Source organism: Camelus dromedarius, chromosome 1 (assembly GCF_036321535.1).
Source record: "Camelus dromedarius isolate mCamDro1 chromosome 1, mCamDro1.pat, whole genome shotgun sequence".
Taxonomy (NCBI): domain Eukaryota; kingdom Metazoa; phylum Chordata; class Mammalia; order Artiodactyla; family Camelidae; genus Camelus; species Camelus dromedarius.
Genome location: NC_087436.1, coordinates 82,273,065 through 82,293,912, shown reverse-complemented (window position 1 = coordinate 82,293,912; position 20,848 = coordinate 82,273,065). Strand labels below are relative to the sequence as shown.

The following is a 20,848-nucleotide window of genomic DNA, read 5'->3' as shown; positions in this document are numbered from 1 at the left end:
TACCCAGCAAACTGAAAATCGGCGAATTTGGTCACTGGCAGCTGATGTTAGGATAAGCCATGCAGGTGATACTAAGCTAATTTTTGTTGATTGAGCTCTTGAAAAATAAACTGAACAGAAGGATGTGCTGTCCTCTGCCCACACTTTTCCCATTGCAAGAGTAAACACATATTGTGAATAAGGGCACATGATTCCACGTGAGACTCCTTTGGCTATAAGTGGTAATTACGTATAGCAATTTTAGGAATTACTTTATATTCAGGCAAAGTAAAAGCATGGATTCCACCCAAATGATTTCTCTAAATTTTTATTTATTTTTTTTTACAGCTCGATCCTCTTGTCAAAAGTAAAGAATTTGAAGACGAACAAGTCAATTACATGTTTTTTTAAACAGTAATTAATCCTCATTACAGAGAACAACAAACAAAAGATCTGTGGCACATTATCTTTGGAAAGATCTTTTGCAAATTTTTCTTCTAAAAAAAAGAAAACCTGTAATTCTCACAGATCACGTATGTCTTTCAAAGGACTACACAAGGCAGCTAGATTTTATTCACAGAAGCCCCAAGTTGCAGTTCCAGATGAAGTAGGTAACACACATGGAGTCCCCTCACCTGTGCTGCACATCTTCCCACTGAGAGCATCGCTGCTTTCCTATCCTACATACAAAATCACGGTGTGGACTAGACAGCGGGCACGTTATTTCACAATAATTAAAGAAAAATTCATATTATTTTAGACATAGACCAGTGATCTTCATTTATCAACTGGACAATTTATTTTTTAAACAATTTCAATAATACCAAGATTTGACTTTCCTCTAAAGTTATAAGAAAGCAAAAAAAATATATAATATAATATATAATGGTAATAAATAAAAAAGGTAACCCTGCTCAGGTATCATCCAAAACATGATCACATTCAGAAAAAAAATCAAAACAAGATTTGGGACTATCGTGTATAAACACACACACACCAACATGAACAGTGTATACTTGCTATCTGAGGGGGGTGTGCAGTAATTTTAACCATACATGTTGATGGCCTGAAAATTAACAGAAGTTAATTAACAAAAGTTAATACTGCCTGTTTTAAGCATCGCTTAAACATCTACTTTTAAGCAAAGCAAGTTACCTTCCTTAGGTCAGCCACTGCCCGGTCTGACCAGTGCAGCCTGGTCAGCCTCGCTGTCAGTGGTCTTATTCCCTTGTCCTTCAGGCCGGTGTAGTACTATCCGGGCTCACAGGGAGCTGTAAGTCTCCCTCCCGTCCTCTTGGGGAGAGAAATACATATAGGCACTTCTCTACCCATCACAGTACCTGTCAACATCCGACACATCATGGAGCACAATACAGTGTGACTTTCCCCAGGACAACAGGAAATTTACAGCCACCTTAAGAAAGGTGGTAGATGGTGCTTGTCAACTCCTCATAAATAAGAACTAAAGAACATGGCCAGTGGTCACAATTCATTCTCAGATTCTTGGTGATTAGCACAACTGGACTGGATGTTTGAGGTTTATTTGGTAGAAATACCACTTGCAATGTTTGAAGGAAAATCCCCCAACACCATGTTACTCTGCTGCCACTCCACCTCCCACAAACAAAATGACAAAAGATAAAGCACAGGGGAAAAACTCACATCCATAAATTCTAAATAGGATAAAAAAACAAAAGAGGCAACCCGCTAGAGAAAGAGAAGGGAGCAAGTACCGCTATAACCCTGACCACGATGAGCAAATCTCTACACCTGTGTTTCTAAAAGGTCAAATATTCTTGCAAGATTGAAATACTGCTAATCAGTATTTAATACATGAAGTGGTTCAGTTTTTCACAGATTTTGTGTAGTGTCTGGGAATATAAATCCTTAAGAAAAAAGGAGAACCTGTGGTGGGAGGTGTAGGAAAACAAGGCTTATTTGATTCACTTACCTTAAGATGCACAAATACACCTCAAACTTCATGAAGCAGAAGAGAAAAAGGTGCAAGATCCACCTCACCATGGCAAAATAAATACAGCATTATTCCAAAATTAGGTTTGGTCAACAAAGGCACAATAAATATATCCAATTCAGCTAGCCTCTTTGTGTGTGTGTGTGTGTGTGTGTGTGTGTGTGTGTGTGTGTGTGTGTGTGTGTGTGTGTGTGTGTGTGTGTGTGTGTGTGTGTGTGTGTGTGTGTGTTTTCAAACACACATATTTCCTTTTATATAGAGATAAAAGTTTTGTCCATTTGGGAGGGCACAATGGTTCTTTTTGTTTCTAAAAATTATTGAAGAATCATTAAAAAAAATAGTAAGATCCTGATCCTACTAACATTAATATTTAAGGTACCAATTAAGGAAAGTTTTCAGCCAGAAAAGGGTAGTTTGTCAGCTTCTAAACATCCTGAGAATGGGCATTTAAGGATATAAAACAAGGGAGAAAAGTGTGGTCCAATCTGTCTAGGGGAAATAACTAAACATTTTTGTCAAAACAGATTATAAAATAAAGGTCCTTTTGTTCCAAAAAAAAAAAAAAAAAAAATCAGGCACTTTCCCCACTCAGTCTGGTAGTTAAATCACAACATCAGGTAAGTCCCGTTCCAGCCCTGGTAATACGCCGGCTGGACTCTGCCACTCCTCACCACACCTAGCACCTGGCTGATGTTTTCACATTCGTAACCCAGTGTCATCTGGTAAATTGCAGTAAAGTATTTTTCACTGTTTAGCAGGGCCCTTAGTCTGGCTAAAATCTTATGTTCAGTGATTCACATTTTAATTATCTTCAAGGACAGAAACATTCAACATTTTAAAAAGTAAAACAGTATTTATCCATTCCCTAATAAAGACAGACACACACACACTAGAAACTGTAGTGCCAAAGGCAAGACTTTTACACTCAATTTACACTCAAGATGTTTTTTGTATGTGTCTCACTGTGAAGTGTGTACTACTATGGTTGTTTTAAGAACTTCACACATTGAAAAGCTTAATTTTATAATCTAATCCTTTCAATTATCTACCTCAGTACAAAATTTGCCTTTGGGGATTTAAGCATGCAGTGGAAAAGTGCAAATGACTTAAAAACCCTTTAGATTTCTATATAAACTGTAACAGCAAAAAGACCTTAGGGACATTAAGGATTCATCAGCCACTACCTCTTACATACTCTATTTAAAAAGTAGCCATTAAGATTTCTTTTAGGTACGATGCATGTTGCAGTTAAGGATCAGAAATATTCCATGATCAAAATAGTACAAACTGATCTCTGCAAATTCATTAGTTTTTCAAGGGACAAATAAAATTTCAATATAAATATCAGGGGGAGGAAAACGCACAAAGAATAAGGCCACTGAAAAAGGAACCACTTCTTTTAGACACGGCTGAGAAATTGACTTGGAAATGTCTTCAGTCAAAGGGGGCTCTGTGGCTCCCGACAGGACACACACACTCGGCACGGTCTGCACAGACCAGAACCTGTGCTCAAGAACGCACCCTTCCAGACTGACTGGTGGCTTGTACTGGGGACTGATGGGGTGGAGGGGGACGGAAGGGCCAAGGGATTAGGAGGAAAAAAGATGTTAAGTAACCACATAAGCCTGATCCTGGTGTCTTGTCTCCAGGTAAGAGACGGACACACAATGCCATAACCATACAACCTACCAAGCAATTACTGTTAACAACAGGTTCCTTTTTAGACGAGTCGTTTAAAAAGGACCATGGTTTTGCTTTAGAACATCCATCAAAGAAATCAGCCCATCAAGATCACACATCAAGTTCTTATGCTCCGATATTGCAATTGCTGTAACTCTCCGGCTTTAACCTAAATATGAGGCTAACAGACCTCTGTCCTAGCTAGTGAGAACCAGAGAACAGGCTGGATAATGTAAGACACTGAGGGAACAGCTTCACACAAACAATTCATATTGTGAAAAATAAGCATCACTCCCATCCTCTACACATCCCTTTTATATAGTTACCAAGTTATCAAGACAGTTCTTACATTCATCGTATGGACCTTAGACCTCTTCACTATAAATAAAGATGGTGCTCCCTTCTTCACTAATAAATAAATATGACAGTGTCAAGCATGCTTGGTGCGCAACAACGTGCAGAGGAGCAGGACGGGATGAAGGGAGAAAAGTAAACGAGCTGTAGCAATAACACTCACTCCTCAATTGTTAATACATGTGCAAATTCTACTTCTAACAGGGATAAAAAGAACTGGCTTCTAAAAACACTGCACTCAAAATAATGCTTCCAATAATAACCCTCCAAGTTTCAATGAAAAAAATCTGTGCTTATGAATATGTGGGAATTTTTTTTTTCCATTTTAGGTCATTCAGAATAAACTTGGGTTAATGCACAGAACCTGGCAATAGCAACTTACGGGAAGGCCACAGTTTCTCTTCAATCTAATCAAACCTAGTTGACTGAGAACACTCTGGAGTGAAGGCATGCGGTGACAATTTTTTTTTAAAGTCTAATTAACCACCCCAAATTGCCACAGCCTCGCAGGGAGTTAGTTTCTCCTAGACAATCAAGGGCTCTCAAAGTCTAGTTTTGCTATAAATATAAAATAATTCGTAGCAGAAAAATATAGCCTCTCTAAGAAGATTTCATTTTTCTTTGTTCGCTGACAAAACTCTGAGTTGGTGAGACAACACGAGTTACCACATAACTGCAGCCCACAGATCAGCACCTCAAATTCCAGAGCCACTTACACAAAAATCAAAAAGCACTTCAGCCATCTTGTCATGGACAAATGTTGGTTCCCTTCTTCCCCAACGTAGAAAATTCAGAATATAGTCAATGTGATGGACTGCCCTTCGCTGAAGCAGGGGGTGGGAATGGCGGCACCACGTCCTCCGTCTTACATGGGGACCTCGAGATGGCTCCCCGGGGTGCTGGAGCTTCTCTCTCTGCCACTCCGATGTGGGCTGGCTTCTGACCCAGTAATGGGAGAAACCAGAGCTGGGGTGAATGTGCAGTACTCCAGGCCATGGGGCGGATGCCTTCAATTGTATAAACTATGACAATACTTGGTATTATCAAGGCCACTACTGTTCACTGGTGGAAAGTGGGGTACAGTGGAGTCCTTCACAACTCACGTTTCATAGATGACCCCTAGAATTTATTAAACAAATATTTCCCCTATAATTTAAAAGCAAAAAGAAAACATCCACAAAACCCTACACCAAAATTCACTGTTAAAGAAACTTCCTTCTGGGAACGAACTAATGTGGCTACTGAGATGATGTGAATTTGCTTTCAGAGTTGAAATTGCTTCTCCTCATTCCATTTGCATCCTGCTGGTTAAAAAAGTAAGGAAATGTTTCTAGACCACTCATACACCCACAAAGGCAACATTGCACTTCTGTCCTTTAGTTAGGAAAGGCAAGATCATCTCTGGGGCCAGCTTCCTCTTCTCTGCTTCTGCATAACCATCGTGTCCAACCAATGATTCCACAGTTCTTGAGAGTTTCAGTGAACAAATGTCCTGGCCAACTCATGGTGCTTCTCTTCTTGAGTCTGGTGTCCTGCTGAGACAGATGTCTGGATGTCTTGAGGCTTCCAATGTGCAAAAAAGTTCCCAAGACATCAGATCAACCTGGGCCTCCGTTAAGGTGTTTTGGTTACTTGTTTTAGCCGCTGAAAACCCTGTCTTGTGTAGTGCACCAGATCCATCAAACTGCTGTTAAGGGCCAGGGTGCACACACTTGTGCTGAGCTGAGCAAAGAATTCTGCAAAGCAAAACCAAAACCACATAAACACACTTGCACACACAAAAATAAAAATGAAAATGTGAAAAGTCAAGGTTCCAGAAACTATATCCCCCACATTATTCTGTACTTCATCTACCACAGCAAAAAAAAAAAAAAGAAAGGAAAGGAAAGGAAAGGAAAGAAAAGAAAAGAAAAGAAAAGAAAAGAAAAGAAAAGAAAAGAAAAGAAAAGAAAAGAAAAGAAAAGAAAAGAAAAGAAAAATCACCATCTACTGCAAAAGCCTGCTAGCTCTCCACGTCCCTCCACTAGTCTAGAAGGGTAGGAACTAGGTTTGTTTCAGAGCTGAGTCCACAATGCCCAGCACAGTGGCCGACCCTGGAAAAGACCCAATTTATACCTCTGGATCAATGGATGCATGAATGAAAAATAAAACAGCACAAAACAAAACATCCAACACATTAAAAAAAAAAAAAAAAAAAAAGCATCACCAGTTTGCTTAAAAAGAAAACAAAGTTTCAAGAGGCTGTGGGGAAAGTAAGCAGCTGGCCGAGTTCTTCCCCACCACCAGGAAAGACGGCGCCGTGGCATTCCACGCCGAGCAGTGCCTCGGGCAGCACGCCCTGCCATCTCCCAACCTTGGATTTCTCCAAGGGCCTTCCTCCCAAACAAATCTCTACAATGTTACTAAGCCGTATTTCTTGTACTGGAGCTAATCCTCTTCTTAACATGTGCTGAACAAACAATCAGCTCAGTGCTTAGGTTACCCAACTCCCCATCCCCAGGGTGCCGTGCCTGGCGTCAGCCGACCTTCCCTTCCCAGTCTGCTCTGTCCTTTTGCAAGCACCCCCGTTCAGGCTGAAACAGTGACACCGGAACTTCTGAAGGGGCAAGGTGCCGAAGCCACTTCTAATCTCATTTTGCTAAGATCTAGCCACAGAAACCCACCCCCACGCCACAGGACTCAAGAAAGGACTGCGACTAGGTTATCAGATGGAATGGAGAAAGCGTCAGAAGGGGAACAGGTACGCAGTTCTTTTCTTTGAAAAACTGAACATAAAATACGTACAGTGTTATTATGCCCCTCCCAATCCCCACGCCCCAGTAATAACCACCACAGAACCCTCTACCTTTATTCTTCTGCGTGAGGACCTCAGCCTGTTCCCAAAGGTCAAAGGCAGTAAGGACGTGGGAAGTGATGGTGACGTAGGAGGAGGTCATGTTCTGGATGGAGACGGGGGTACTGATGGCGGGAGGCAGCCCACTGCTCCCCGCGCTGCCAGCGCTGGGCTGGGAGCCTCCGCAGCCAGCTGGAGAAGGCATTGGAGAGAGGGGGGATGGCGTGCCTGTGCTTCTGGAAGCAGAAGAAAAGAACCAGTTCATCACCTAAACTCCCACATTACAGAATTCCTGTCTCTGGGACCCGCGCAGCTCAAGTCACAAAGTTTTAGTGTGTTCTTGCCAAAATGACAATCACTTCTAAAACCACTTCTACAAGGACAAAGAGGCACACTTCCCCTTCAGTATTCTGGAAATTTACTTCATAAAACACAGTGGGACGGGGTCCTCTGAACGGAAAAAGTAACTGGGTAGAGGTGAGGCGTCCTTCACCGGGCGTAGAATCAGGTGGACAAGTCTGTATTCCAAGTGTATTTCCCACGCCCTTTACATATGCTTTCCATCGGCCTAGAATCCCTCTCTCTTCATCCCTGATCCAAATTCTCCTAGTAAGACAATACTTCCCGGGAAGATGGTCCTAGTCTCCTATGTATTCATTCTTTCATCCGCTCAGTACACGTTACTGAGTGCCTCCTCTGCACCCGACACTCTTCCACACACTGGGGCTACATCCTAGCTTCCTTTCTGCCACCACCTGAACCTATCTCTCTGCATTTATCACAGCCCGTGATGCTTTTCTGTCTATTCCTTTTCCTGCCTCACAAGCACCTGGAAGGCAGGGATCATTCCTTATTAATCTCTGCATTTCCAGCACTTAGCACAGCAGGTGCTAACAGGGGGCTCCTGATAAACACTGGGCAAGCCCGCCCTCCGCATCAGTGGCTCAGTATGTCCTCTGCTCTCCTCCTGACTGTACAAGTGAACAAGTGCCTTGATGCAGATCAAACAAGAAACGCAGGCAAAGTCACTCCGACATCTCAGAGCTGACAGAGAATGGGAAGGTGGGTGTGCAGCAGTGGCCCACGAGGTAGTTACATCTGCCCTGGGCTGCACGGGTCCTAAGTGTCCCCAGCAGGACGTACATGTTCAAAGACTAGAAGCAGAAGCTCCCCAAAGGCGCTGTTTACTGCTGCGCCTCTGCACCAAAAACAAGGAAGGTGCTCAGTACACACAGGCTGGACGACTGGTGAAGGAGTTACCAAAAACCACGTGACTGACAACCTATTAACGCAGAACAGCATCTCAGAGGTGGGAGTCATGAAAATTCTCAGAGGTAAAGAAGCTACCTCTCAATCAGGACTTTCTGTTTTTAAGAGAGGTCATATGGGAATCTCTTCTTTGTAATGTGCTGGAAATGGGGTCATTCTTTAGGTGATAGTCTTAAAATAGCAAAACCTATCAGAACCAGGAGCTTTTTAAGGAGCACGACCAAATTAAAAGAATGTGTACACACACACACACACACACACACACACACACACACACACACAATTAGGCAAGTACTAAAAAGAAAATTCTATCTTCATCTTAAAAACACCCACAGAAGGATTCTGGTTTTTCAATATCTTATGGAATATGTGAGCAATTTCAGTTCACAAAGTGGGGGAAAGAACTGAGCCAGACCTAACTGTTCTCATTCTAACGTCGCTGCTACAGACCCTGGAGAAGGTGGAAGGCATGTGGTTCGGGACAGTGCTTGTTTACTGAAATACCCAGACAATCTGTTGTGGAGAAGAAGGACTGTGGCTCTGGTCCTGCTGGCTCTGTCTGTTCTGTGCTGTTAGGCACTTCCACATATCCTCCCCCTCAGAGCTCTAAAGTTTGAACTCTGTGTTCTTTGCAAGTACCATTTTATGTTGCCCAACCAGCAAACACCTTGATTTACAACTATTCCTCAAAAAGGCAGAAATATGCCAGTGATTTAAGCTGAAGGAGCAAATCAGCACATAGATATATATATATAATTTTTTGAAAAGTTTAAGTCACAGCAAAAGGTAAAAAAGAAAGAAATCATTTCGGAAGTTATTTAAATCAGACTGACAATTACCTTGCAACACATGGCGAAGGTGCCTGAGTGACTTTGGAGGAAGTCTTGACGAAGTGTTCGTTGAGAGTGCGGGAATACTTTATTGCTGTATCTTTTTTACAACGGAACATGGCCATGTTCAAAATGGACTGGCAACGCATGCTATGAACATAAAACAGGGTGAAGTAAAGTATGACCTCGCAGACACGAGCATCTGTACTACAGAAAGGCAGGCTTGACTCCTTCCACCCCAGCGAGCACACTGGGCTTTTCACCATCAACACGAGCAAGAGAATCTCAAGACTCTCACTGCACCGTTCACATTATCATCAGAGTAAATATTGGTGAAAAAACACAAATATATACAAATATAATTGAAGTCACAAGCCTAAAGGTCCTGAGTCGTCAGTTACATGGCAGTAGACGCCGTTTCACAATAATTATCAGTGGGATTAACCCCTTGACCATACATCCTGCCACTTTCTGGTACTGATCTGCCTTTCATGATAATTTTCACTTTAAGAAAACAGATACCAGAATCTCTTTGTAATATCGAAAGATGCAAAAGCAACTGTAATACTATTCAGATAAAGGGGGAAAGTACACACCATAAAACAGCAAATATTTTCTCTTGTGTTGGTGTTGTGGCATCTGAGAAGGATTTTAATGACATTATGAACCTACAGGAAAATATAAAATTGTATGAGGTTAAAAAAAAAAGGCATCAAGAAAACCCCAGACACAGAGACACCTTATTATGTTTGTCTTGGTTTTGTATTGATTTTTCCTGAAGATGTGAAGGCATGACAGCAACGCAGAGGGAAAATGAGGCTTTAGAGCAACGATTCAAGCCATTCAGAAAATCAGGCGAAGACACGCCTCTTCTCTGACCTGCGCACCTGCTTGAAACCAAGCAGCAGCCTGTGCCCTTACAGAGCCCCCTGCTGACGTGCAGGTAATAAACACGGAGAGTTTCAACCGAGACGAGAGAGCACCTGATCAGAAAGCCAAACTGGAAAAACCAACCCTCTCCCTGAAGGGTTTGGCATCTCACTGTGCACTTGGCAAAACAAGGTAGCCAGACCCAGTTACTCTGTTCCAGCACATCGTCTAGAATACATTTAACTTTACGATAAAAAAAAAAAAATTTTCCTGGATCAGTAACTTTTTAAAGGCTCCCCTTTGTTAAGCTGTCTTCCTACTAAAGTTCAAAAGGATTAAAGCAATAAAGGTGAGGACAGAAGCACTTAAGAGGAAGGCAAAATGACTGGGCACTTACTTAATGAGGTCTACGGTTTCGGAGTAGATGGAATAAGCTGACCTGGACGCTGGGCCCTCCAACTCCATGGCGATCCCACACTCAATGAAGGACAAGGCGGCTTCCAGGTACTTAAACGCCTTCCCAACCTTGTCCGTCTGTGGGCGAAGAACACGGTCATTGTTAAGCCTAAAACAGACTTCTAGTTTCTCACACACATTCTTTACAGTAACTCCCCTCCACCGTCTGACTTTAATTGTGGCTAGAGAGAAGTATGAGAGCAAACAAACACAAAATGGTAACCGAAGCCCGTCAGCTCTGACCTGCTGAAAATTTCCTCGTGTTACTAATGTGCAGTTACTCATTATGTAATTTTCCTGAGAAACAGATTATTCTACACATCCAGAATAATGCAGACAGTTTCTTTGTATGGGCTGAAGTTTATCTTACAATAAGGAGAAAATATTATGGTTTAAGCATCTTAGATGTCATATTGAACAACAATTTTTTTATGTATTTGAGAACCCAGCAGATCATCTCCTTGGGAAGTCTGGGTTCAGGGCACAAGGCTATCCCCTGGGCTAACGGGGAAAAGTTCAGAGTCCCTTAATGCAAAAGTAGAAATTTGAATGAAATCAGATATTGGTGGTTACCAAAACCTGAATACACAGTTTGTTACTTAAAGCTCTCCTCACTTGGTGGCATTCAGCTCACCCAGCACCCCCCCGACTTGGCCCGTGCACCACACGCTGTAAGAGCAACTGATCAACACGGCATTCGCAAGGCTGAGGTTTCTGCTGACACCTCTCATTTGATACATTCAAAAAGAAAGAATGAAAACAGGAAAGGTGCAAGTGGAGTATAAGGAGATGGTGGCATATTAGCAAAGAAAGACGGCTTAGGGCTGCTAGTTTTAATTTTTAAACATAACTTGATTTAAAAATATGTCTTCTAGAGAAACCAGGCTCAGAAAATTAGTGACAATAAAAATCAAATCAGCATGCCCAATTAATCAACAGTACAGGGCCTTAGTGGTTTGCTTCGCTGGTGGGAATTTAACTCTTCAGACTTACTCATTCAATACCATCTCCTTTCATGGACTGTCTAAAATTCATATTGGCATTAGGGTAGAAATAAAACAAACCATAGTACAGCAATTGGCCAGTGTCTACTTTCTTAAGTATTCTGTAAGGTTAATAAGTTACTATGTATCTCCTGAGACAGGGTTAAGGTCACAGAGTTCTAATTTCCTTACTCAACAGTAGGTAAAATAAGAACAGAAGAAATACATCCTCTACGTTCAGTTATGCGCTTAACTATTTGCAGTGCAAGATGGACAACTTTGGGACGTTGAACAGCTAAAGGAGAACGTGACAAAGAGGCTGGCCATTCAGGTTTCTGTCCAAACTGGCGTATTTTGAGAGTGGAATGAGCTAGTATTACTTATTAGAATGGGAAGCAGCAGGTACAGGAAGGGAGAAGAAGATGCACATGTGTACAGATTAAAAGCAAAGCCAGAATGAAGTTCCCTGCAGTATTAATTTTGTTTGAATAATGAGGAAACCTAGTGCTGAAAGTGTCCAGTGTCAAGGTAAGTATTAGGTCACTGGCTGACCAAGACAAGTTTTAGTTTACTGAATATTTGCACTTCTTCAAAACTCAAAAATTCGTGTAGTTCTAGCAACAGCCGTGGAAAGTGAAAGGAAGAGGCTGGGAAGACACCACTGTGGGGTTGGTTGCAGGAGGCTTAATGTGACTCAGGTCATCCCGGCAGAAGGTCACTTTAGACATAGTGTCTAATTTGTCTCTGTCCCCCTCACAGCATCCAGCATGATAGGGACTCAATCAACATTTTATCTGATGAATGGGGACCTGATGAAAGTGTCTCGGCCCAGCCCTCCCTAGCATGAGAACAGATGTGAGTCTACAGAGTCGGGATGAAGGACACTGGGCAGGGAGTCTGACGGCCACTGTGGACGGATCTGACTCAATTCCTGTGGACCTCCAGACCCTGTGGTTAGCTGTGCACATGGCAGGATCAAGGCAGCCTCTACCGTTATCCTGTGGCACAAACTTCAACATATCTGGGGAATACACTAAGTAAATAAAAGCCCCAGTGTCTTAGATGTTTAAATATGACAAAGGGCAAACCTTATCTAATTATACTGCAGCAGGGAAGTAAAAGCATTATTTAATTATGTATGCAATTAACATAAACTACCACCTTCCAGAAAGTCCAACAGCCACCAGTTAAAGAGAGTTCACTTCTTTAAAGTATGTTTACCAACAGTGCAATCATTACCTTCACCTTAAAGTTTTATCTGATGGCACTGGTCTACTGACTAACTTCACTGTTAGGCTCTCAAGGGCTTTAAGATAACTTTGGAATGCAAACAGGCTACCTCACTTTTTGAAATGTTTCAGGATAAACACAAACTGACAAGCTTTCAGTAAGCGAAGAGTTGTTTTTCACATCCAAGGAATTGATTCAGGGAGACAAGGAAGCCCTCATGTATATTAAATAAAACACTAACCAGGCAGGTCAACTTTCAATCATCTAGACATAAAACTTGTGACTAGCAGTTTGTACATCTGCCCATGATCAGCCTGAATCAACAAAGTAAAAGTAATTTCATTCTCCAGGAACCCCTTGACCCTCAACTCATTAGATGCCACAGCTCCTGTGGGGGCCGTGGCCAGTGCCCAGCCCCGCAGTCCCCCCTCCCACCCCGCACCAGGCTTGGCAATATGGAATCCCCAAGAATAAGTCAAGACTGACCATTAATTCTGCTTTGTCCTTCAACCTCTTGGCCTCCTTCATGTGAAAATCTGCCTGTTGTCTGAAAGAGAAGAGAAGATCGGGGTGAGTCAAAGGAACTTAAAATGACTGGACTTGGGCAAGACGACTTAAGAAGACTAGAGGGTGAACAGGATGGGAGGAGAGGGAGGGCAGAGAGGAGGGAGGGCGGGGGGAAGGGAGTGGGAGGAGAGAGAAGCAGCAGCATCCATCCAAAGCCTTACTTGTCAGGCTTCATGTGAGGCTTCCCTGGTTTGGAGTTACCATTTGGCAAAGAAGGCACTGGAAAACGATTTGCAGTATCTCCAGAAGATCCCTTAAGAAATCATTATACAGATCACACTCTAACATTTAAGATCACTGACCTAAATGTACCATCCCTCTAAATTAGCCCAAAATACTAGTTCAAAAAAGAGGAAATCAAACACTGCACACTTCAGCGTGGCCAAGAGCTTTCTCAGCTAGATTCAACTGAAACTGTAGTTTTTGATCGTATTTGGGACACAAAAAAAGCTGTAAGACGGGCATGTCCTAGAGAACAGATTATCAACAAAGCCAAATCTAGTATTTTCTCTTAGGTAACACACGCGCTCGCGCACACACACACTCATCTACCCCAGTTTAACAAGAAGAGAAGAATTTGCATTTGAGAAAGCAGATAAATTTTTTCCCATTATAACCAATAATGAAAGTATTTGAAATCAAACATCCAAACCAAGAACTAACCAGGGTAAACGATTTTTTTTTAACTGCAAAATACCTGATGAAAAATTAACACAAAAATGTATTCTGATTTTTCACCCCAAACCACTTTGAGAATAAACTGACATCTAAATTTTCATGTAATATTAACTATCTTTTACTCTCCCTACAAAAAAGTAGATTTTTTAAAAAATTATTTTTTTATTTTTTATGGCAGGGGAGGCAATTAGGTTTTTACTTAGTTATTTTAATGGAGGTACTGGGGGTTGAACCCAGGACCTTGTGCATGCAAGGCATGCACTCTACCACTGAGCTGTACCCTCTCCCTCAAAAAATAGATCTTAAAACAAAAATAACTCCTCACTACTTTGTTAAAAGTGATGGACAGCTCTGAAATATACCACCACTAGCAACTTCTCTTATCTGGGCGTTTGGAGTAAAGCTACACCTCTATGTTCCGGCCCACACAGCACCGCCTCCCCGCCTTACTCTGTGCTCTGCAGAGCTTCCAGAGCCCTTCCCCTCTGCTTTTCTGTGCTTGGAAACAGAAGTGTCTTTGTGGTTGCCCTTGGTACTACTGGCACTTTTGGGAGCGTCCTGCCCACAGGAGTCTGCTTCCTGCCGTGGCCTCTTTGGGGCAGACTTGGCTGGCTTCTGGGAAGACGAGGATGAGGACGAGGACGACACGAGTGAAGGGGGAAGCATTTCCTTCTTTGAGGGCTCAGAGGAGGGCCTTGGAGTTCTGGAATGAAACACCATACAAAACTAGGTTAAAGCAGAGCATGAACTGGCTGATTTAGGTGTTGAGCGATAAGGACAAAATGGCTGTTGACATAAAAGATTAAGATATCACAGAGCATGAAATCCATTTTTGTAGAAAGGTCCAACTCAGAGTCCTTTTTTGATGCCTTTGGAAAATCTAGTTGTAACTATGAGTAATGAATGAAGTCGTGTAATTTGTCCCTAAGCCTGCAGAGTCTGCCAGCAGTCTTACCCTGACCTACCCGACCTGGTCTGCAATAGTTGCTGCCCAACCTGTACCTTTCTCTGACAGGCAGGCAGGCAGGCCTGGGTGCCACCTGCTCTCTGACCCTGCACATCTGGCTCTCTCTCAAGTCTGTTGGCCCCTACATGGTGACACCACTCACTTGTTTTTGCCAAGTCTTTTGTGCTTTTGATAAATCTAAGTTTGCTGCCAAATCAACTGTCAATTCCTCTAAGGTCCTCATGGAGGAAAGTAACACAAAACAAAATGAGCCCGAAGGGGTTTATTATTTTCTCATTCTACTGTGGAAGAAAAATATTTTCGCCATGTCAAGATCCAGGAAGATTTGAGCAGCTTTCTAGACTATTCCTAATCTCTATACTCACTTTGATTTAGAAGAATCTTTGTGGGAGGATGAAGACGATGACTGTGATTTGACGTCCTTCTCCAGTTTGACTTTCTTGCTATCGTGGTCTCTTTCTGCTTCACCCTATCAGTGTAGTATAACAGAGTAAACTGTTACAAACATAACTGTGCAGACAAAAGAGAAAAATATACAGCAAAGACAGTTAGACTTTTGGAAACATTTAGGTAAGTACCTACTGTGTGTGTCTGTGTATGTGTGTGTATTTGGGGGGGGTCAGACCATCCAGATTTGACATGACTTATACTGAGAAGATTTCTGCATGAAGAAGGACTGTCCTTCATACCCAGGATGCAAACAGCTAAGTTTTCCCACGACAACACATATACCAAATTTACAGACTCCCTCCTGGTCTGGGCTCATGTATTAGCACCGTGGGAAGGAGGAGCCACCAGCTCTCCAGCAAGGACAGTGAAGTGATGGGTGAGAGTCCTTCAATCAACTCAGGTGCATTTGGAACTAAACTCCTGGGGCAGGGAGGAGAGGGGGCAGGGTACAGCTCAGTTGTAGAGCAGAAGTTCTGGGTTCAATCCCCAGTACCTCCATTTAAAAAAATTTTTTAATAAAGGTCAATCTTTTAAAAACACACACACACATATATATATATATATATAAAAACAAACAAGTTTATACTGTATGGTGCAGAGAACTATATTCAATGTCTTATAGTAACCTATACTAAAAAAAACTATGAAAAAGAATATATGTATGTATATGTATGACTGAAATATTATATTGTACACCACGAATTGAGGCAACGTTGTAAAGTGACTATACTTCAATAAAAAAGAATACAAAAAAAAAAAAAAAAACTAAATTCCTCTGACTGTTGGGGAGTTGGGGGAGGGAGAGAGAGAGAGAAATCTGGGACACCGCCAGCCAATCTAGGACAATCCCCCCCAAACCTGAAACCCTCTCTTAGAGCCTTAAAGGGAAAAACATGCAAGTGATGAGATTGTGGGGGGCCCCATTTTCACCAGTCTCTCCTTCTTTCTCCAAATTTCTCCAAGAAAAATGAATAAATTAAGACGAGTAGGCTCAAGCTCTCCCCAGGCGCTAATAAGCAGCCTGGCCCCACTCAATAGGAGGGGAAACAGCACAGACACGCCCTTCCTTCCCCCCAGCATCCTGCAAACAAGTGTGCCCGGTGTGTGCCTCCACCCAGCCTCCTGTGGAAACCATTTCTCTCTCGTCTCAAAATGGACCAGTCAAACTGACTTATAAGGATACCTGCTTTTACTCTCTCAGTGCGCACACAGGTGAGAACATTTAGGGAAAATATGGGTAGAGAAATTCAATCCAAGGGAAGGCTTATACCCACTAGAGGCCATTTCTGCACTGCCCTGCATGCTCCATCCCAGAGCCGGGCACCTGGGGAGCACCTGAACGTGGCTAGTCCAGGGACAAGTGACATCAGAGACTTTGTGCAAAAAAGGAGAATGTAATCATTAAACTGTCTAAATTATTTCTCTTGGGTTTTTTTCCCCCTTTTAATATTTTTTATATGGCTACTAGAAAATTTTGAATTACAAATGTGGCTCACATTGTATTTCTATTGGACAGCGCAGTTTTACACCCTTTTCTAGAGGTCATCTGCAAAATGGACCTTGAACTTCCAATGAGCCTATGCAAAGAAACAATTCTTAAATGTACAGGCTGTTCAGAAATATAACCATTCATTACAGAGAACTGAGGTAAAAGGACCTTGAGGGACCTACGGAGGAGATAGCGCGGAATGTGACAGCACACCCACAGGCACAGCGGGAGCACGACAGGAGGCCGCACGGAGACGAGTCTCGAGTGGCAGCGGGCGCGGCCCAGCAGCAGAGCCCCGGGGCGCAGGCCAGGAGGGGCCTGCTGGGGCTTTGCCCGGCGCGTAACTTTCAACGATTCATAATAGTAATGCTCGACCGGCACTCAAGAGGTTGGCAGAGAAAACAGAATACACTGGAAATGACTGGGTTCAAATAGAACTCTACTACCAGGGATACCCTCCTCGTCACTACAGCCAGGGTGCCCGAGAGGCTCTGCCACCATGGAATTCTCTGGAGCTTTAGATTAAAGGACACACGGCTGGCCCAGCAAACACTGCAAGAGGATGGGCAATTTATCTCTGGGAAAAGTCACAGAATTTGCTAAAATATCCAGACAGGTATAACTTGTACATGAAACTGCAACATAAACTTTCTTAAAAGGAGGGCATTTTCCAGCTGTTAATGACTTGTAGGACTAAGTCCCCAAGACAAAGCTAAGCATTTATGTTCAATGCAGAAGGTTACTTCCTAAACACAACACCAAACTCCAGAGGTGGAAGGAGAGTTAATTTTTGTTTGTGTATCTTCATGCTGCTTCGGACATGCTAGTTATGACTGGAAACCACAGTGGCGGACCTTACTAACCGCGCATGAAAGTAAGGCTCCCAGTGAGTCAAACCTCCCCGACTGGTTTTACCTCCGGCTTGTGCTGCTCGGTGACTCAAAAGAACAGCCCAAAACCAAGAATCCCCACACATGAGCTTCCATGCTAGCTTTAACCACTCTGTTACTGGAAAAACATGCTTTCTATTGACATGCTGATAATAGTCTGTAAGCTGGCAGAAAGTAAGCCATTGAATCAATTAGGCAAAAATCCCCTTTTGTGGCCTGGGCCCGCCTGCCAGAGTTCAAGCCCATGGGCCAAGGTTAGTATTCCAGCACACTCTGCCCTTGGAACCCTCTGGACTCCTGTGGGAACAGTCCCCGAGGAACCCCCAGAGCAGCACTCCGGGGGCGTCTGCCAGCTGGCATGGAAGCAGGCCTGCACTACAACCCTGAGAGGATGGATTTCGGAAAGGGCCGTTAGAGGGAGTCACCCGATTCTGGGTGCAGGAAAACGCAGACGTGAATTCCAAGACTGGAAAACATGAGGCAAGGAGTTCTTAACATTTTTCTGGGTCAGAAGCCATTTGAAAGTGAGACGAGAGTGATGTGCTCTCTTCAAGAGGAGAAAGGAGTCTCCGTTGCCCAGTGGCTTATGCACAGATCAACTCCCATTTCAGGGAACCCCATCTAAGGTCTGGGTCTCAGAAATTCCCTTTTCCGGGACAATGTCTCAAAGGTGTCTCCATCTCCAACAGGAGGCGGCTGCTGACCACCTGCTCCTGACTGACTTGTTTGCTTTTCTTAACCTGTTGGGTCAGGCAGCCATGGGTTATCTGCCAAATGCCGCTCCACCTACGAGTGGAGCAAAAGGGCAAGAATGAAGACCATAAAAGGAAGAGCTGGGACAGTCCAGGCCAAGCAGGTTTCTGCAGGGAAAGCCTCCACGGCAGCCTGCTGCCTGCCCAGCCTCTGGCTCACCAACAAGGTCCTGTAGGTAACACAGGGAATGAAAGCAGCTTTTGAGAACTGACACTCATCTGAGGACACAGTTCTTAATAGGTGGAAAGACAGTCTACTCAGAGCCTGCCATGACAAGGAGAGATGAGGGGCATCTGGCAGGGAAACTGAAGGCGGGGGGCGGGGGCGCATCAGGATCTCAGGAGGGGGGACAGTGGAGTGATTGAGCCAGAGATGTACAGTGATCTTGAACTATGACCTTGGGCCTTGCTCCAAGAATTCCCCCCACCTCCACTCCTGCCAACAGACACTTGTGCATCCCCCCACCCCCCAACAAAAGGTGTGAAAGAGGGAAGATCACCAGACAGAGAGGAGTCAGCATACTGAGCTCCAGACCCTCTTTCGCCAAGTGATGTGGGAGTCTTTCTGGATCTCAGGTATGGAAGGCAACAGCTGAACAAGAAATGCGTGAGGTTTCAGTACTGCAATTCTAAACTCCACTGTCCACCCCCACAGGGAAGCAGACTAGCTTGACAGCATGGGGAGCACAGCAAATGTGGAGAAGCAGCCTTCTGGGAACTTCAGGTACTTTTCCAGGATTTGCCTCTGCAGGTTCAGTAAGACGACACAGAGGGCACCAAGTCCAAGCTGGCACCAAACGGGGGTAGGACTTACTGAGAGAGGTTACAGTCACTGGGGTAAGTGCCACAGACAAGGAAAATGAATCCACTTTCCCCCTTCTTTTTGGAGAGGGAATACACGGGCATTAGACTGGTCCTAAACCAGCTCTTCATATGATGCTCTTAGGGTAACTAACAGGCATGAAGAAATTAGATGTAAGTGGCTTTTTAAGAAATTATAGGGATGACTTTTCAAACCCTTGATTTTGAAGGATAATAACTGGGCATGTTGATGTGGAGAATCAACTCAAGGAAAAACAGTCAGATCTTGGATAGAAGGGAAGGTCTAAACCAACCATCAAGCAATAAAAATGCACATTTTCCCACCATATCTCATAACTTCCCTCCCCATTCCTCAAAACACACATAAATGATGGCAATGAAATATGTTTCCAAAAGGGTCCAAGCTTCTTGGTCAGTAAAGCAATTATTTAGAAAAAGGAAAAGACCTGAATGAATGTAACCTCCCAGTCCGTTATTTTTCTGTTAAAGACTGTCTAGCATTTTATTTGAAAGACAACCTATAAAATGACTGGATTAAATGAGATTATCTACGAAAGTGCCCCGGGCAACACTGAGCTCACAAGGGGAGCTTGTCGTTTGTTTGCTATGTTAGTAACCTCCCAAATGCACCCCCCTGACTGTATATTATGTTGTGCATCCCAATGTCAACTTTTCTTTCAAATCTGGAAAACATAAAGTTTAAAATTATATAAAAGAAAATACAGGTTCTATTTTAAATTCTAAACTGTAATCAGGTTGAAGAAATTCTGTAGTTTACATAAGGATCATGTGAGTTCATGACTATTTACCCTTATAATTTTCTCTACTTTTCCTCATGAATTGTCCCCTCTCACTCCTTTAAAGTAGTAAAATACACACATACAACAGGCGCCACATTTGATGGCTTTATCACAGCTGTTAATCACCATTAACTCTTTGTGATCATCTTCTCACACTTTTGAGTCTAAAATGGCTTCAAGTATCTATTAACCCTCTGAAAATATTTGTAGGATTTTGTCCCAGGAGGAGGATGGGTCTTTAAACAAAAACACTAAAGCCCACTAATGTGAAGGAGCAGGTACATTATTCAACTGCTCTCACCACATCCTCATGGAGCTTCTCCTAGTGTTCATACTTAATATGAAGGAAATGGACACGTCTTCACTATCCCAATTTGGGGCATTTCTACCCAAACTTCAAAAGAGACCTGGGCTGGCCATGAAGCAGCCACGCTCATCAAGGTGCCCTAAGCAAGCGGAGTCAGGGTCCTGACAGGAAAGGCGGGGGCCGCCCCTCGCAGGCAGAGAGGACCTGAGGTTATGATGTTCAACATTAATATCACTTGGAATCCAGCAGGAAGTAAAACCAATGATACATGATCCTCTGATCATAAAATTAGTATACAGTTGGCTGACGTTTATATTTATCCAAAAGTTTCTAAGTAATGTTTCTAACTAGTGACATACAGCAGGCCAGGTTGTCTAGATCCATGATATCTAAATGGAGAGATTTCTTGGTCCAAAGAACTCGCTTTGTACAATTTTGGCTTGCTAATGAGGTTCTGTTCCAGAGCCTCAGGCAACAGGATTACCTGAGGATTTAGAAAACACTGACGGGAGTGTGGAGTGCGGGGGGATGGGGAGTGACACATGTCCTGCCACCAGTTCTAAGGGCTCCCCTGGAGACTGGAATGTGCAGCCAGGGTTTGGAGCCACTGGTTCAGACCCTGATGCCGTCAGTCCCACAGCAGAGAGGCAGGGCCTCTTTCTCTGTGGCC

At 43.3% G+C, this 20,848-nt stretch overlaps 1 protein-coding gene across 5 annotated transcripts in view; it reads right to left on the bottom strand.

Annotated features, from left to right (window-relative positions):
• Positions 1 to 291: 291 nt before the first annotated feature.
• AFF1 (ALF transcription elongation factor 1) overlaps positions 292 to 20,848 on the bottom strand; it is a 173,458-nt gene continuing 152,901 nt past the window's right edge. For all 5 annotated transcript variants that reach the window (XM_064486132.1, XM_031433559.2, XM_064486134.1 and 2 more), the window contains 9 exons: positions 15,034 to 15,137; positions 14,152 to 14,404; positions 13,185 to 13,276; positions 12,943 to 13,003; positions 10,185 to 10,321; positions 9,514 to 9,585; positions 8,927 to 9,067; positions 6,831 to 7,054; positions 292 to 5,721 (listed from right to left, as the gene is read on the bottom strand). In XM_064486132.1, the coding sequence (XP_064342202.1) occupies positions 5,600 to 5,721; positions 6,831 to 7,054; positions 8,927 to 9,067; positions 9,514 to 9,585; positions 10,185 to 10,321; positions 12,943 to 13,003; positions 13,185 to 13,276; positions 14,152 to 14,404; positions 15,034 to 15,137 (1,206 nt within the window). In that variant the 3' untranslated portion in view covers positions 292 to 5,599. The remainder of the gene's footprint in view (positions 5,722 to 6,830; positions 7,055 to 8,926; positions 9,068 to 9,513; positions 9,586 to 10,184; positions 10,322 to 12,942; positions 13,004 to 13,184; positions 13,277 to 14,151; positions 14,405 to 15,033; positions 15,138 to 20,848) is intronic.